The sequence below is a fragment of the Urocampus carinirostris genome, chromosome 7 (assembly GCF_059441175.1).
Source record: "Urocampus carinirostris isolate Australia breed hairy pipefish chromosome 7, RoL_Ucar_1.0, whole genome shotgun sequence".
Classification (NCBI taxonomy): domain Eukaryota; kingdom Metazoa; phylum Chordata; class Actinopteri; order Syngnathiformes; family Syngnathidae; genus Urocampus; species Urocampus carinirostris.
The window spans coordinates 14,532,605-14,552,277 of NC_142355.1; the positions used below are offsets into that span (position 1 = coordinate 14,532,605).

The window sequence follows — 19,673 nt, forward strand, 5'->3', positions numbered from 1 at the left end:
TTCCATTACCCCCCAAATTACTGACACCGTTACTCTTAAGGTAACTATCGGTTATAAATTGCCGTAAATACTTGCATTGAAGCCGACCCCCTAAAACTGAGATGAAATAGCTGGCCTCCTTCAACATCTGCAAAAAGCTCCTGAAAATATTCTATGAGACAGTAGTGGCAAGCGCCCTCTTCTATGCGGCAGCGTGTTGGGGAGGCAGCGTCAAGAAGAAGGATGCCTCTCGTCTCAATAAACTGGCTAGGAAAGCGAGCTCTGTTGTGGGCAAAGAGCTGGACAGCCTAACAACAGTAGCTGAGAGACGAGCACTGAAAAAGCTGAGGTCAATCATGGACAATCCATCGCATCCACTACACAGCATTATCTCCAGACAGAAGAGCAGTTTCAGCGACAGACTGCTGTCACTGTCTTGTACTACGGACAGACTGAAGAGATCTTTTCTTCCTCATGCCATGAGGCTCTTTAACTCCACCCGGCAGAGTAAAGGCCCACATTAAACAACACCACCTACATTGGATATTACCGAATCTTACTGCAATATGTATTCTGTGTAGCACTATTTAGTTACTCTATATTACACGCTACAGTGGGCATTTGCACGTCACACTGGGTATTTGTATATTGTATTCTTTTGGCTTTATTATTGTACTGTTCTCAGCTCAGGGATGCTGCTGGAAATGTGAATTTCCCTTCGGGGATGAATAAAGTATCTATCTATCTATCTATCTATCTATCTCTCTCTCTCTCTCTCTCTCTCTCTATCTATCTATCTATCTATCTATCTATCTATCTATCTATCTATCTATCTATCTATCTATCTATCTATCTATCTATCTATCTATCTATCTATCTATCTATCTATCTATCTATCTATCTATCTATCTATCTATCTATCTATCTATCTATCTATCTATCTATCTATCTATCTCTCTCTATATCTAATAAAAAAAAATATTTAAAACATGTTGACACCAGTGAACCCTCATATTTCTTGGCTTGGGCAATCTTGTAAGCCTGCAAACACTTAGCCGAGACACTCCATATCTATTTTGTCTCTGGGTTTCAAATCACTCAAATATTTTCTTCTCCATTTCTGGGTACTGCTAAAGATGTTTTCCTTTTTTCTAGTCATGGTGTATTTCAAACATTTTATAAATAAAACTTCGGGACACTTTAAACGTAAATTATGTGCTCACGTTTGCCTCATTGATTTTGTAGTTCTTGTATATGTCAGGACCAGAACGGAAACAGGACCCAATTGCGTGACGTTTACCACAAGCTTTATTGAAAGAAAGAGGAAGGGCTGTGCCCACGATCCGGTGTTCGTTGGACGCGGGAAGCAAGTCGCTCTCAGAATCGGACTGTGATCCGAACACGGAAGTGGATCTTCCGTAGCGTGCGATGGTGGTGTCAGGGACAGAAAAATGGTCGGTAGCTGGGACTGGGAGAGCAAAGCGTGGTCGGGGTCGGAAACGAGTCGTAAGCCAGAACGGGGTATCAGACGTTGTTGGGGACAAAAAGAGGTCGTAAGCTGTGACAGGAGAGCAGACGTGGTCAGGAGCAAAACAGGTCGTAGCCGGAGACAGACGGGAGCAAAAATGAGACAGAAGGGAGTCAGGGTCGAAAAAGGCTTGCCCCGTACACACAGAGGTCCGCAGACGGACTGACAACAGGCGACTGACAGGACTGGGTTCAAATAGGGACAGGGAGCAAATCAGAACCCGCGGCAGTTGCGCCAAATGAGCGGGCACAGGTGATTCACATCAGTAATTATGACAGTATAAGCCATATACCTTTCCAAAGTTCTGCCTACCATTTGCCACTGGTGTCACACAAACAAATATGTGCATATAAACCGACCTCCTGATTCCAGTATTTAATTTTATAGTTGTAAAAATTAGATGTGATTATACACGGTAGGGAGAATATCTCCATCAGGATAAATTCAGCGTTCTTGTACTATGTGCTTGAGACGGCGCGGCCATTACTGAATTCAGTTGTCTTTTGTTAGTGAATATAAACACTCACCCTCCATATTCATTATTGGCTAATTGTGAGTATATATTACGTCGTGAGTCATGGAGGAACAGTTAGCAATGAGAGCACATTGTAAATCGTGATCTACTTTTATGACTAGCGAAGTAAGGCACCATGTTGTGACGACAGTTGAGTTACAAAATGTTATTAATAACACATTACAGTACTCATTACCGAGAAAAGTATTTTGGTTTCAGGAACATGTTCCATTGCAGAACATTAGTCCCAACATTACATATATCAGAGTAATGTACAAACCAATCATCCAAGCTCTAGTTTGACAGTATTTTCTATTCATGAGATCATCTGTGTGGCCTCACACGAGGGTTTGATGTATAATATACTGAAATGATTACTGTCTTTGGCTATTTTATTACTCTGTGTTTTTAAATACTACTTAGCATGCATGAAGAGCTGGCTCATTCTCTCATGCATGCTGGCTTTTCATGCTCCCCTACTCTAATACCAAGCCGGTGATTGCCAAAGCAGTTAAATTAAGTCCACGAGTCTTCTCATGAATTATATTCCGGGCTCGACAATGTAATGACATGCAGATGACATCCGGAGATCTGTCATTTTTCTGTCACCGTGCAATACGTCACCAGCCCTACATGAAGGAAAGGCGGTGCATAAAATAAGCAATTAGTGGTTTTATCTCCTTGCTGGGCGAAACGGGTGTAATCAACACACTTTTCATGTCCCGCAGCGTCTCCCTGGATGGATGCTCGCAAGACGCCCAGTAAAATTGACCTGTATGATGTACGCAGGAGACCATGGTAAGAACATTTTTCATTATCGCTTGCTGTTGGGCAGCCACAAAACGGCTCGTTGATTTAACTGTGAGAGTAAGGACACTATGCTATTTCTGGAATATTTTGCTTAAAAGGATGTTTGGGGTAAATTTAAATTGGTATTTCAATACACTGATTGGTACGGTTCAAATAACCTACAAAGATAAAACACAACCCATAAAATATGATTAAAGTTGTAAAAAGGCCCTGAACAATACCTCAACACATGTAACTAAAAACATCCCTTAATTTCCAATTACCTCAGTGTATACTTCAGGCATGCCTTAAAATGTGCATTCAAACCAGCTGTTGATTATTCAGGGTTAGTACAGGTGCTTGAAATTCTTGAAAATGCTTGAATTTTAATATTGTGTTTTCAAGGTTTGAATAGTGCTTGAAGTTTGCTGGAAGATCTTGTGAATGGTTGACATTTTTGCCGTGTTTCTCAATAAGTGCTTAATGATTGCAGACACTGCAATCTCTTGGCTTCGCTTTGCCATTGAGTTTTTTTCTTCCCTCTTTATTAACAGCAGCTGACATTAGTTTGTATGGCATTGTCCAATCAAGTATCATCGCCCCCTATGGGTCGCACCCAAGAAGACAGGTGCAAGTTACGCTGAAACAGGGCACTATTAGTGCAAGTATTAGTGCAACGAGTATGTATCAATTATACATTTATTATAGGCCATGTATAAAATAAAGGTAGTGTTTGCTAGTGGTAAATTGTAATGGAAGAACTGCCTGCAACTGAAAATGTAAGCTACATATCATTTTTATCCAAAACCTGTATAGGGAAAGATTTGTCTCAAAAACAAATATATTTGTGATTTATTCAGGATTCATAAATCATGTCTTGATAAATGCTTATGCAAGATTAAAAATCAAAAATTTAAATCAAAGATATATTTGTGGCTCTAACAAATTATGATTAGCTAATATTTTTTTTAACGGTACTGGATAAATTGGAAGATTGCCCCTCGAAAGTCCTTCAAAAATGTTTGATTTTGGCCATGAAGGAGTTGTGCGAACCCTGTTTATTGCAGATGGAGTGCAAATATTTTTACAAGGGTTGTACTGATTTATAGCCAAGCAAATATATCCTCAAGTGCTTCTGATAACTTCGTGAAAATGTATTTTTTTAATGATTCTGTCCAAAATAAAACAATATTTTTTCAACGATACATCAATATATCATTTTGTTTACCAGAACTACTTCATGCGCCAACACAACAACTGTTTGACTTTACAGACAATGTTTAATGTTTAAAAAGATTGAAAAGATAAAGGTTTGTGTGAGCATTTTCAAAAAAAAAGTGGGATATGCAAAATTGAAATAAGCAGGTCTGACTTTTAAGACTTTGAATTGCCTGGACATTTGTAATCTGTACACCCCGAGTTTTGTGTTAAGTCACCATAAGCCAAAACCAGGGGAATGGTAAATATAAAAACAAATCTGCATGTCAATGGCGAGGGAATATTCTACAATATATACAAATACCTGTCAAAGGAAATGTGAATATTGTGATAAAGCTCTTTATTTTCTGTAATGTAATTTTAAAGACGAAAATATCATACATTTTGATCCATTACAATTACATATACTGCATTACAGAAAATAAAGAACTGTATGCTAATTACAGTAATCCCTCGGTTATCGCAGATAATGGGGACCAAAACCACCCGCGAAAAGTGAAAATCCGTGAAGTAGCGACACCCCTTCAAAAATGCCTAAAAAAAAAAAAATATATATATATATATATATATATATATATATATATATATATATATATATTTTTTTTTTATTATTATGATTTTATTTTATTATTATCATTTTTTTGACCCACGAAGCTCTGAACCCGCGAAAAGTGAAAATCCGCGAAGTAGTGACGCCCCTTCAAAAATGCTTAAAAATAAATTTAAAAATAAATAAAAAATAAAAATCAATTATTATTTTATTTTATTAATATTATTTTTTAGACCCGCGAAGCTCTGAACCCGTGAACGTGAAACCGCGAAGTAGCGAGGTCCCACTGTACTACAGTCCTGTACATAAATATTTATATTGAGGTCCCTTAACCACATGCGTCGTTGAGGCAAGAATGAGGATATATCTTCCTCTACTGCTGACGGTCCCTGGCCTGTTTTTTAGTCGTGGAAAAGTTGACACCAGTCCGTTCCTTAATTTCTATTAGCCCAGTTCTTCTTCAATCTTCCTTTCCTCTTCCCCGCTTGGCTTGTGCCCTGGAAAACTATTTTGCTCAGTCCTGATAATCTTGTGACGTGACCATACCACTGACGTTTCTGTCTGCGCACAGTTGGCAACGGTTCTTCATAGGGTCCAATGTGCGCTCTGATGGTGTTGCGCACCATTTCATTTGTCACATGGGCTAAGTTGCCTAGAAGTTTTATGTAGTATTGCATCTCCATGGCCTGGAATTTCTTTTCCAGTTTTGCTGTGAGAGTCCATGGATCGCAAGCGTAGAGAAAGATGGAAGTCACCAGCGTATGCTTGAGTCTGATCTTTGATTTCCCTGCTCCCTCCAGATGGGTTGAAGTCTAGCAAATACAGCTGTGATTTGAGCTATCCTGGTCATGATTTCTGGTTCTAACCTGTCTTCTCATATGACAGCTCCATGATATTTTAATTTGGTGACAGGTTTTAGCTTTCTGTGGTTGATGGTGTTGTTTGTGGTGATACCCAACAGGGTTGGTCATTACTTATGTTTTTTCTGTGCTGATTTTCATCATACCCTGGCTTGATGCTGAGAAAGTTAATTGGTGCCTCTACTTCTTCTCTGATGATTGGAAAGTCGTCACTTTTCCCTGGGCCGAAATTCTTAAGAACCTGAGTGTCTCCCGGTGCCGGGTGGTTGTAGAGTTTGAAGGAGTATTTTATTCCTGATCTTTTTTCTTCATCCTGAATCCTGCAGACTTTTGCCTGTTTTGTTCATGCAAGGTCTTCTTCAATGTGGAAGCTTTCTTTGAATGGTTCTTGTTGAGGAACTCTTCTACTTCTGAGCATTTGTGTTCGATCCGTTTCTCCTTTGCTTCTCTAAAACTTACTGGTTTATTTTTTGTTGCCCTTTTTTTGGCTGCCCTATACTTGGCTGCTCCACCAAGGCTTTTATGTTTTCTACAATTTATTTTGCTGCTTTAGAAATCATCCTGGATATGTGCGCGTATTTGCAGTCTCTATTCCACTTTTGAAATGTTGTGGAAATATTATGTAGTAAACCTGATTGTGGTATATTCCATCCGGGTGCTGCCATGTCCATTTTCTGGAGTTCTTTTGGTTGCCAAGAGTGTTTGCCAGCACCAAGCTGTTGTAGCTAGCTAGTTCAAGAAGCTGTTGTCCTCTATCATTGGTTTGTAGGTTAGAGCTTGTTTCACATGTTTTCTTCCAGTCTCTATGAGTATTCACTCCAATTTGGGCGTTCCAGTTACCTTGCAGGATGATAATATATATTTTTTGGTGCTTTGTCTATGATGTCGTAAACCTGGGCTTGAAAGTAATCAGTTTCTCCATCTCTGTGTTCTAAGGTTGGTGCATATCCCTTGATGACTGTGATGTTGAAAGGCGAGCCACCTAGGCGTATTGTGATGAGCCTGCTTGAGATTGGGCAACATCCTAATACAGAAGCCTTGATGTTTTTGTACACCAATAATCCCTTACCATAAATGTGCTTGTCAGTTTATCCACTTTTGTAGAAATTATGGCCCACATCACTTGTCATCTCTGCAATGTTTTTTTCCATCTGGCCTCAAATAGACCCAAAAGGCCTCAAGAGTATATTTCCATCTCGTAGATAAGTTCTTTCAACTATACGTGTTGATTTAAGGTGTGGACATTCCATCATATGTGCTTAATATTCCTTCAATGTGTACTATTAAGCAGAAGTCACATCAAAGGCTGTCATGCCTGTAGCAGCACTTGAATAATTTCTAAGATGTGGACGTCTACCCGGAAAAAGATGGAGATGATGCTAAAAAGTGACAAAAATATCAGTTTGAACTAAATGAACAACTCTGAATCAGTGTTGTTATTACTAGCCTATGAATATTTCCACCACCACACATGTTGCAAAAATCTTGGTAGCTAGAGTGATTACTGGCAATTTCGTTCATTTGGCTTGGAAAAAATGATTTGCGCTCCACATGATTTAAGCCGGGGGCCGGGAAGGGAATAAATTAAACACGTAAATCAAGGGAAGACTCTGCTCACTGCTTCAATGTGTGTGCAGGTACATCCAAGGAGCCGCCTCGCCCAAAGACATGCTCATCTTGGTGGACGCGTGAGTTATGCTAACGTCATTGATTCGTCCCCTTATGATTTACCCCGTTCATAACATATTTCATTTCTTTATTTGTACATGCCCCCCTCCAGCTATTTTTGATGCCTCTTTTTCTTTCGTTTTTTAATTTGAAAAAGGAAAATGCTGCAGAGCGATTTAGCCTTCCTGTTTTTTCAGAAGCGGCAGCGTTTCAGGCCTGACTCTCAAATTGATCCGGACGTCAGTCAGCGAGATGCTGGAGACGCTATCAGATGACGACTACGTCAACGTGGTTTATGTGAGTGCTGATTGGGATTCTTGAAACATTTTGCATAATTCACTCTTTTTTGTTTTAAATGAGTTAAATTAAGTTTTTGTATTGTTATTGATAACAATGTAGTGAACATTTGTTGCAACAAGATTAGACATTGCACTCCAGCTGGAACACATAATAGACTTAAAGACTTAAGACTTAAAGATGAGGTGCATCATTTATGTCTAGTTGGGGGCGGCAGTGGCTCAGGAGGTAGAGCGCTCGTCTTGGGATCAAGAGATCGCAGTTCGAATCCCGGCTCCTCCGTGTTACATGTCGAAGTGTCCTTGGGTAACACACTGAACCCCTAATGCCCCCAATAAGCAGGTTAGCGCCTTACATGGCTGCACGGCCGCTATTGGGAAATGTGAAGCACACTGCAAAGCGCTTTGGGAAGTCTTGACTTGAAAAGCGCTATATAAATGCAGATCATTTAATTTCATTTCATTAGTTATGTCCATTCATGTTTATTTGTGATGCCCTTTATCACAAGGAGTCTCAAAGGGCTGAACAGAATACAGATTATTTTAAACTAATGAGGGCAAGGAAAAATGCAAAATCCTTAGCATGAGGAAAATGAAGAAACCTTGAGAAGGGACCGCACATGAGGTAATCCCCCTTCCAGGATGACCAGGCTAAAATGGATGTTACATTAACAATTAAAAAAACTAAAAAATATGTTTAAAATAATTAAAGTATAATATAAAATAGAAAACAAGGAAATAAAATAATAAAGATGACCAGGTTGCCATGGATTTAGCAAACAATACACAGATATGGTCCACATGAATTAAAGGTCATTCATAACCTCTGTAGTATAAATGTGTCTTAAGCCTTCATTTAAATAGTTTGTCCTTAAAAGGTTACATGTTAAATATTTCTCTATTAAGTATCTATTAACAATGCACTGCTGTGTTCAAAGAACCCTCATGTTTTTTTTCCCCACTGCACCTATCTACTTTTGGCTTACTTTTAGCAAAGCTTTTTCCGGAGCGGAACACATTAGTTGGGAGAAATGGTTAAATTATATAGATGAATGTAAAAAATACTCAGCTGATTAATGGAAGAGAGCAAAGGTACTGAGCAATGGAAAGCTTATTTGCAAAATTGGAAAAATTCCTGCGGCACACTAGGCAAGATTTAATGGCACATTAGTGTGTCATGGGACACTGGTTGAAAAAAAAACAGCAAGTAAATTGCAAAGTCTTACCACAATTTAGTCATTGTCCCAGTGTTCCCAAAATAAACTCAGTTCGACAAAAGCAACATTTGGTTACTTAGAGAGCAGCTGAACCTTGTCTCTTGATGTAACAACCCTGCTAATTAAGCGTGCTTTTCAATATATTTTGGTCGCTGTTGTTCAAAACATGTCCAAACAGTTAAATATGAGATCCAATCCTCTGGCTTTATTCGATAGGAGCTTGTTAACAACCTATTTGCATGTAAGTCTGTTAGGCAGAGTTGCCCATTATGTGATAGGTAAAGAATTCCCCTTATTTTTTATGTATTTATTTATTTTTTACCAGGTAAAAATATATTAGTTGTAACAATGGTTTGGATGGAAGACTCAGATATTACCAACGCAAAAGGTAATGGAAGAATGTAAATGATTTCAATAGGTAATATTTAAGTTAGCACGCAAGATGGCCATCATTTTTCATATTTAAAACAGTCACATTTTAATTTGTTTCTTGTTACAAATATTATTAATATGCATGCAACATTGACATGTTAAAGATATCTTGTTTTGATTTATTCAAAGGGAAAATAATAATCTTTAGATTTTTGCTATATTCGTCCACCGAATCGAATTTCATTTGCTGTTCGAAGCATGCATCACTTGGTATTTTGTTTTCTGAAATTCAATTCTGTTGTCAGTACTTATTAGGTAATCAACATACTAGTGGCTTGAAAACAGAGAAATTGAGAGAAATACTCAGACAGCCCTTTTTGGGGCCTTGTTTAATCCTGAACAGCAAAGACAATAGACTATTGAGCTTTATTTACGCATGCAGGTGGCATGGCATCTTGTAATTACTCACACTCATTGGTTTTCTAGCTCTGCCCGCATTTTATTGACATAGTTTTTATTATATAACATTTTCAACGGATGTCACGTCCAGCCTCGCAGATGTTTTCTCTTAAGCCAGTGGTTATCAAACTATGGCCCGCAGGCCGGCTACAGCCAGCCTCAATGTTTGGTCTGCCCCCCTGGACAATAACAGAGACATTTTTGACAGTTTTTTAACCTGAGAAAATAACTCAAAGTCTGGGTGCGTGTTTTTGTTATGACATTTAAACCTGGGTTGCAGCAGTGTGAGCGCCCAAGTCTCGCCACTAGACTACCAGACATATAGATGACGTATGAAAAGTCGTGGGTTTATTATTTATTTTCTGAATTTTGTTGTGTGAAGAATCCAGAGAGTGTTATTTGATTATTATTTTATTCACTAATAGTGATATTACTTATTTTATGACTAGTTCTGTGAAAAATCCAGAAGGGTTTTTTTATTTGGGCTTTCTGGAAAACATTACATTTTTACATTTAACAGGAAAAAGTTTGGGGGACCCCTGATTTAAGCAGTATTTTAAGCCCATGTTTTCCGTTAAGCAACAAGGCAAAACGTCGAAACAGACAATGAGGAAACCTCAAAACACACCGTGATTGGCCCCTTCCTGCACAGAAATAGGCCACAAAGGATGAAATCAACCAGCATGGGACCCAACCAGTGCAAAAACCCCAAAGTAAAATTGCATATAATGCGTGTTTTTTTTTTAATTTAGACTTTTGTTGCTCACTGTTTACTTCATTTTTACTATTGGCCAATCATGTTGCTGTTCTTTGATTTCCCCAACCTTTAGGGTGGATCTGCTTTTGTAATCTAGGAGATTTGATAAAGAGAAGCATCTCACGGGAGGGCTTTCAGAACCGGTTGGAATGTATTATCAGCGGTTTGTGCTTCCATGTTTTGTTTGTTAAGTTTAAACTCAAGTAAACTGTCAAAATAGGGAGAGAATATATATACTCTTAACTTGCAAAAAGCTTGTGATGACTAATGAACTAGTAAATAAGTAAATAGTAAATAATAAATATATAAAACCTTTGACAGGGTCCATTTAAATATTGTAGATAACCAATTGATGGTATTTTACATCTGGTATTTGGTGGAACACTGATCTGTTTTTCGATAGCAAAGACACTCCAGAGCACAATTGCTTTGTCTCAAACGCACACACATAGGCAGTTCCCAGAGATGGATGACATATAATGAAGTATGGATTTCTGCCAAGTCTGGCCACCTTCAAGCAAGCCTTTAATGAAATGCCCGCTTCTCAATTTGGTGCACTGGATGAAATTGTGCCCTCTTTTTACTGTCCCTTCTGTATTACAGTGTGTGTGAAGGTGTCGTGACATTTAGCCAACCTCACCTGCCAACCATGTTAACCAAATTAATCAAACGTTCCCCATCACTCCATCTGCATTAAGTGATCGCCTTTCCATTTTATATAAGGTGCTAGAATGTTCCAATTTATGTTCGTTCCCTTCATTTCTTGTTTTGGCATCGACCAATCATTCCCACAGGTAACTGTTTCATCTTTCATTCCTCAAAACCTCCCAGCCTTGCAGTTAAGTGTCCAAGAGCCAAGCAACCAGGAGGTTGAGTGGTATGTCAATAGTGATGCGCTCCCTTAGATGAGTTGTTTTCTGTGATAGAGCCTGCTGGTTGGTGTTTTGTACTCCCCCGGGGGAGAATTTGTTTTTCTGAAAACAACATGTCACACTTTTCGGTGGGCATTGGTTCCAAGAAGAGCTTTACGTCCATTAACCCATCCTTTGTGTTCCTGGGAATCAGCCAAATGTAATAAAAGAGACTTGGATGCTGAAAGGACACATATCCTAGGATATGAGGCACATTCATGATCATGTTTGACATAATGGTGATGCCTTTTCTTATAAAGCAAACAAGTTTAGGGTAGAGATGATTTTCCAACAGGGAGGAGAACGCTCTTTTCATGAAACCATACCTCTCGCTAAAAAAACACCGACTGGCATTCTGAGCTCAGATTTGTGGTGCATACAACAACCAGACAATTAGTTGGAACTTTCAAAAATTCAATGATCCACTCTGGGAAGGGTATCGACAGTTGAATTTACAAAAAATATGCATGCAGCTGTAGATTGGAGTCAAACACCACTTTACTGTGTCTGTAGTAAGGATTTGGCATTTAAAAATGGTTAATACACCTCAAAATGTAATATTTAGTGCCTCCTAGTGGTCAAAATGATCTTTCATAAAAAAATATTCATTTGGATAATGAGAAAAAATACTTGATATGTACAACATCTTAGAACAATTCTTTTTTTTTAATACCCTTAGGTCAAGAAATGTGTATTCATTTTAACATAAGGCTGACCTAATGGGAGCTGACATGATTGTCTGCCATTTTGCTGTTACGGGTCAAGAAAAAGGACGGGAGAAAACTAGAGTCTCCGTTGTTCCAATTCTTCCTAGTGCTTTGCAACATCCATTTTTGGTTGCACTACACAATACCGCAACATTTAATGGCCAAATGTTACACAGTGTCCCTCTAAAACCTGTTTCATACTGCTAATATATTTGCTGTGTATTAACCCAGGTTTAGTTTACCAAAAGGTACATTAATGAATTTTGAACTGACAAGGATAACAATAGAAAACCATACAGTATTTCCTGTATACACAAAATTAAGCCTGTACTAAGTTTCCACCCATGAGCCCCTCTGTTGTTTGAAATCTTGTTTACCAGAGACACACCCTTAATAGTGTTAGAGACAAGAACAGCAGCATGGTGGACCAACAGTGACAATGTTGCAATCATTTCATAACAGTCAAAATAAAGAACAACAGTGTGCAATCTCCTTTGTGTTCAATGGTCAAACTTGAACCACATTGTTCATTGTAAGCAACCAAAATAAAAACAAGTGTAACCCCAATTTCAAATAAACAGTAGTTATCTTATCATAAGGTTAACCATGTGATATTATATTATTTTTTGTATTAGTTTTTGTCACCTCAGTAGTGATATACTACAGGTTTTCATGCCAGGTGGGGAAATGGGAAACGGGGGAACATAAACAGGAGGCAGGGGTATGCTCAAAAGCTGGTTTCATTTTCGAAAGTGTAGGTTAGGGACACAGAGTTGAGAGGAAGTCAAGTGCTTAACATTGACCTAAACTCGGGCTGCATGAATAACCGAAATCCTATCGACATTGAGATGTGACATTGTGTAGTCGCATAACACTGCAGGTTTTTTCAAGGATTTATAGACAGCAACCCTGAAAAAATCCCCAGAAAGGGTGCTGTTTACTTCAATTAACAATTTAATAATCCCGTAAATTTCACCTAAAATCTCCATCCAAGACTTACCCAAAGTAAATTAAATGCAGTTGTTGAACCGTTTGGAGAATCACGACGGTTTTGGTAACACTCTTAAGTTTTGCCACCAGCTGAAATGATCACTGCAAGTGCAACTAACATTCAACAATTTAAGTTAGAACACACATGAATGGTAGGCTTTTCTTCTCACCTGAATTTTTTTTGCAATCACATGCAAGACTATTGTAGTATGGGCTGGGACAAATACATGGAGCCTTGCCTGGTCCCAGGTCAAATTTGATCACAATCCGAAAAGTCAATTCTTTGTATTTTGCACATTTTTCAAAGTGGCCATTTGGGTACTCCAAAAGGACCAGTGACTACTGACATACAGATGGGTCTTTGCTTCTCAACAGTTGGATGGCTCACAGGCGGGGTAAAGCCTGACAACAGTCTTATCCCTTGTATGCATAAGTGGGATAAAAAATGACCCGTGGGTCTTCGAAAAAAAAAAAAAAAAAAACTTGTAATATTGTCATATTACAGGTATTCCTCGTAAAACATGTATCGCATGATGCCATAAGTAGTTTTGTTTTTTTCTCCACTAATTATTGACCCCACTTATGAAAGAGTGTATGTACTGGTAGCTCATGCATCCGAGTACTCCCAACAAACCTAGCACAGAAAATACACTTCCTTTTAAAAATCGAAAATCGCATCCAAATCGCAACACTGGTCTGGAAAAATCACAATTAGCTTTTTTCCCAAAATCGTGCAGCCCTAACCTGAATTAAATTATTTATCCTGAACTAAAACTTTCTAAACAGACAAAATATATTCTTAAGACTCAAGTAGCTGGAGGTACTGATTGGCTCACTCACCCCCATATATACTATATATATATATATATATATATATATATATATATATATATATATATATATATATATATATATATAATTAGAATCACACTTATCATTTTGTCTCACTGTCCCCCCTTTCAGCACGAATCCCTTTTTATCCTCTCTTGGAAATCTTAAGACTGGTGTATGACACCCCGAAGTGTCGGGACTTGACATGTCATCATTAATCTCAAATGTGAGCAATAGATCCTACCTCATTAACAGCAGCCAAGGGACCAAGTTGGCATTTGGTCAAAGAAAAAAAAAACTCTCACACACAGTCCCTCGACATCTGTTGTATGTCAGTGGAAGGCCTGTTGGCTATTCCTCGCCATTCTTCTTATGCTCATCTTTTATCCCAATTCCATGTTTTTTCTCTTCTGTCCTTTTTCTTTTCACTTGGAACAGGGTTTACTAAAGGTTTGCTTGATTTAATATGAAAGGAATCTGGATTGTTCACAAAAACAATGTCATGAGATAGCACACTCTTTCACACTCACAATGTAGTGTCTTTTCGATATGTTTTTTATCCACATTGAACCAATCCAGCAACCAGAAGGTATTACCTCCTCCATAAACCTTTTTTAAATGTAAAATTTAGCACTGCATGATTAGGATTGACAAATAAATGGCCTAAAAGCCGACTTGAAGCCAGTCACAAGAAGGAGTCATTAAATACTACCAATGACAAACTCTGTTTTACTTCCCCTAAAATGCCCGATTTTATTTAAAACTCGGACTTCGCCAAAACACTCTTGCTGTGGCGCAGTCCGCTTGCCGTTGCACAACACCGGCTGGACTGCTCTAGAGGGTTGTAGTAGGGACCGGGGTAAACTGGACGCAAAAGCATGTCCTTCGTAATGAAATCTAAGTTAAACAAGACTGTATAATCGTCCGGGCTTAAGCGCTTACCTCAAGGTTGAAAGTTGCCTTCCAGAACCGAAATTTTGACTAGTGATCTCATTGGCTAACTCAACAGTTTCATTCTCATTTGTTTGGTCTCATGAGAGCCCGCAGAATCTCCACTGCGGGCTTCAGGGTAGACTTCTGAGCCTAGCAACAAGTATTGGCTCAAATGTGATTGATTAAATACTTAAAAATGAAAGCACACATCTGGAAGCAGCGAAATCAGGAAGAAACCAATAAAAAGAAGCTGACTGACCATTTGCAGTTATTTGATAAATATTGATGCACAAAATATAATAAATATCACATGATTCGGATATTCTTAACGTAGCATAAAAGGCTTTGCAGGCACTCACGGATCACCACTGCTAAAAGCACAGAATCTTTAAAGACATATAAGTATGACAATGCCCCTCACTTTATACACCTTTTACCAAAAACCGAGTGTAGGTAACCTCAGATACAGTTGAGTCCATTAATCCGGTAAGAAGTAAACTCTGTGGCGGTCTGGTAACAATGTGGATGATAAAATCAACCGTGTTGGGGGGGACATAAAAAAAAAAAGAAAATGGGCAGGACAATGCCATCATTTATCTCCCTTTCCTTTAATTGTACACCTCACCCTAGCAAAACACATTCACAATGAGGTTAAGAAATTCTAGATTACCAGCAAAGCGAATAGTCATGTGGAAGATAGAAGGACACAAATCCCCTTTAATGAAATCATCTTGGGAGCGCCCTAGCGTCTCTCTGACCCACCAGCCTAAAGAAAGCAAACATGAAATGGATTGAATAAATTATATGTGTTTGTCTTGTGTTATGGAAAGAAAATTCCCAATGAGGGCACTGCAGGACAAGATAAAGCAAATAGGCGCAGAAGAGGTGTTCATCTTGAAAATGAAGAAGAGTAACAAATGAAATGAAATGATCTGCGCTTTTCAAGTCAATGACTTCCCAAAGCGCTTTACATTGTGCTTCACATTTCCTAATAGCGGCCGTGATCTGTGCACAAGAGTGAAGCACAGTACCAGTAATAGTGTTGTGACATACTTAGTTGTTTTCCATGTTAAAAACTATAGATTTTTACAGTTTAAATTGGGTGTTACCGTTTTTATCAAAGTGAGTGAATTTAATAGAAAATAGAAATAAAAATGTTCCAGTATGAGAGAAGTCCTTTATTTACCTGTGGTTAGGTGAAAGAGGAAGTAATCGGATTGAGCCTGTGTCCCTTCAGAGTGTGAGTTTTCTACCCCTAATCTTGACCAAGTGGCTAGGTCCACCAATGCGTCTGCATCAATCTCTGTCTCTTTAAAGATTTAGACTCAGTTCAGTCCGTGTTTTCTCGATTTAATGAACTGCGTGCAAAACAGTAGAAATGATGTGGTAACATCTTCAGCTTTACTGCTACATAAACACAAATAATGAGTTTATACTGGGACCCCAAAGCACAGGTTGACCATTATTCTAGCTGCTTTCTCACTTTTTGCAATAACCCCCATGATGCTAAACCCAATTATATATTGTAAAAGTCCAAATGTTGCCCAACACAATCCTTAGGGCTCTGCTAGCCCAATCATTTCTGAAAATATCTAGTAGTAGCTGTAACATAAATTATATATCACCAGCATACTTGTAAGTACACTGATTAGCTACAGTCAGAAATTATACATTAATACATACATTAAAAAGAAAACACAGCAGCTCAATAAAAAAAATACTGTTGGGAGCCCCTGTCTGTTCACATTGAACTCAACTGATCTTTATTTGTAAAGGGATTTCATAAAAGTTGCAGTTGGAACAAAGCACAGAGCCCAAAATAATAAATAATGAGAATACGTTCGTAAATCATGAACCAGAAGCACCTGGTATGGAACACATCATACAGTATCTGTCTTTACACCAGTGAAAAACCTGAAATCTATGCACAAAGGTTTTACAAGACCCACTGTGAATAAATTGTTCCTTTGGTGAGTTTCCCATCCCCAAAAATTGTAATTTAACAACTAGAAAAGCAAGCAGATGAGTCATTTTCCCCGGATAAGACAGAGAAATGTGCATGCTCTTGTCCTCTGGTGCTGCGTACTGTAAATTTTGATGATGATTATTTTCCAGCAGAGGTTACACCTTCGTGTATGTGGAAAATTACTTTCTGGAGACTGTTCATCGAAAGAGAATATTTGCATAATGATTTGCCTGCTTGTGCTAAAGAAACCTCTTCAAAGAAAATCAAAAACGCTCTGAAAATGTAAAACATGAACATAGAACGAAACATTAATACAATCAATAGCTTATTTCTGTTAACTTTTGTTGTTTTTAAAATTACTCCAAAACAAAATAATCCATAACATGTTTAAAATGACCTCTGATGCGGTCAGAATAAAGTGAAAGAAACATTACTATAATTACTAAAAAAAATTCCATTGTTTTCAAATATATATGTTTTCATATTCTATACAAATTAAGATCTAAAAAAAATTTAAGAATTGATTTGAAGATAAATCAATTATTCATTAAGTAATACATAATGAGTTGCACTAACATTTAACGTACGGCAGGGGCCTCAACTATCATCTCGGGCCGCAATTGGCCCCTGGGCTGTGAGTTTGAGACCCCTTAATTAAAGGGAAAGTGTGAATTAATTGAATACTGGATGATCCTGTATTGTGTAGTCCAGCTCAAAACAAGGGCTAAAATGCTCAAGAAAGAATACCAATTATGGAGACTCAAAGCAGCCAAAAAGCCCAAAATCTTCTCTTAATTTTTTTGGTAGGCATTTTGCAAGGCTTTCTTTTATTTTGTACCCTTAGCAGCATGGTAGTGTACAATTTTGCTAGATCCCTTTAGGTGAGGCTTATGTTAGGTAAAACAAAGATGTTTTTTACCTACAAGTATTTGAAAAAAAGCATGGTTATGTGATTGTTCGTGTATCTGTGCTTAATTTTTAAATAACGAATTTCTTTTTGATTTTTTTTTCACAACTAAAAAGCACTAAATGATACACACCATACCTTTTATTAAATATCAAAACAACATCCAATCCTACTCCTACTCAAATTGTTCTTTAAATCCAAAACCCAATCCAGTTTAGCGTAGTTTGTACTGTCCTCACTCTGATGTTTCATTCAGTTGAGAATACGCAGACTTATTGTATTTTAGTTGCTGTTTATTCAAACAATAGCTTCTAATAAAACTATTTTAATGTCACCGACAAACTAAAAACAAAAGTGTTTGTACAAAGTACAAGGTCCCGTTAGCTTGCTAACTACACAGCTATAATCTAAGCTTAGCTACGACATGCTCTCAACAATTCAAACAAGAGGATGTAATGTTGTACAAAAGTTACCATGAACAAATACCTCTGGTCACGTAGTCACGCTAATTTTAAAACTAATGGAAAATTCCTATCCAAAGCAACACGAAAATAGGATTCACAACCAGCGTTGTGCTGTCATCTTTCTGTGATTTTCGTTTTTTTCTTTTAGAAACAATTACCGTACTTTCTGCACTATAAGGCTCACCGGATTGTAAGCTGCACCCCTAAAAAAGTAGTATTGTGTCTTTTATTTTCCATACACAAGGCGCACCACACTGTAAAGCGCTACGGAAGGAATATCAACAAAACAGTCATATAGGTCAGTCAAACTTTTTATTATCCCTCAGCGTTCCAATGGTCTGACTTTGGACTGTTGAGAAGCAAATATGTGTCTCAGACACGTAAAGACATGGTGTCTGTACAATGTCACCAGTCACTGAAATAGCTCAGGCCTTATATCATTGGAAAAGTAAAACGTTTAGGATTCAAGATATGCTAAACATTCATAAATACACTCATCACAAAAACATTACGATCAGTCTGAAACAATATACAAAAAACATAAAAAGACATATTCTTGCAGCGATTGCATTCGATAATAATACACAACCATTGTCCCAATACATCCATAAGTGTAGTGAATCCAACCGTGTAAAATATTTTCGCTGAAAAGCATCTCTGCTAGCTGACTGTTTAGCCTCAGAATTCCTGTTTACAAATACAGACTAGTAAAATTGTTTTCTCTAGGTCATAGACAATTTTACCTCTAATTTTCCACGGGTCTGAGCGTTCACACAAAGTCGGTGAGCAACGCTTGAAACAACAGTGAGCAACCATAATCCCAAGCGTGGCAAGATAATTAATTATCAAACATGTCCAAAACTTGACATCAAGTTACATTTTGCTGAGTTTCCGGCAATGCAAAATTATTTTTCTCTTTTGAATGAATTGACTCATGTACTCTTGCAAAGGTTGTACGGCCTACAAACGTCGTTTGTTCTTACAATTCTTTCACAAGATATCCATTTCTTTTTATTTCCTGATATATTTTGTCGCATAATATTAACATTTTTGGGGGCTTAGTCGGTTATAAGATACAGAACTGTACTTAATCACATTTTTTAGTGGAAGTACAATGTTGGCAAAAAGATTCACTTGATATAATGGGAAATTATTTGAATGCAACACAAACTTTTTCTTCTTTTTTCCGTGTTTTTTTTCTCCTTTTTTTAATTCCTTTAAAAAAATCTCATTGTGTTTATTTTTTCCGAGCTGTTACTTTTTTCTTTTTGTTCTCTATTTACTTTTTTCCTACATTTCTTTCTTTTCTTTTTTTCTGGCTTTTTTCAAAATGTTTCCTTCTTTTTTTCTCTTCCTTTTTTCTCAGCTTTTCACTACTTTTTCATTTTGGTATTTTTTTTGGTTCTATCCCCCCCTCCCTTTAAGTCATTTTGTGCATACTTTTACATAATATTTGGTCATGTTGGGATTAAAGAAGCAAAAACAACCTGAAGAGCCGTTTAGGACCCTTGTGCGCTGGCTAGATTTTCTTATACGCTGAGAATGTGCGAGCAGTGCGCAATTGCCAACCTAACTTGGGATTCATATATTTTTTGGCCAATTGCAGGCCTTGTTTTACGCTGCTTTAGCCTATACGAGCCTGTAAATGCTGAAAAACCCCGCCTACTTTACTTCCGAATGACTTTAGCTAATAGTGACCGATTTAAATGATGATTGACACATTGGTTAGGAAATGAAATGCCACTATATATATCCCA

The 19,673-nt window shown here is 37.7% G+C and overlaps 1 protein-coding gene across 3 annotated transcripts in view; it reads left to right on the plus strand.

The window, feature by feature from the left end:
- Positions 1–19,673, plus strand: part of cacna2d1 (calcium voltage-gated channel auxiliary subunit alpha2delta 1) — a 160,976-nt gene that overhangs the window by 78,451 nt on the left and 62,852 nt on the right. For all 3 annotated transcript variants that reach the window (XM_088339834.1, XM_088339835.1, XM_088339836.1), the window contains exons 8-10: positions 2,750–2,819; positions 7,076–7,126; positions 7,304–7,403. In XM_088339834.1, coding sequence (XP_088195960.1) covers positions 2,750–2,819; positions 7,076–7,126; positions 7,304–7,403 — 221 coding nt within the window. The remainder of the gene's footprint in view (positions 1–2,749; positions 2,820–7,075; positions 7,127–7,303; positions 7,404–19,673) is intronic.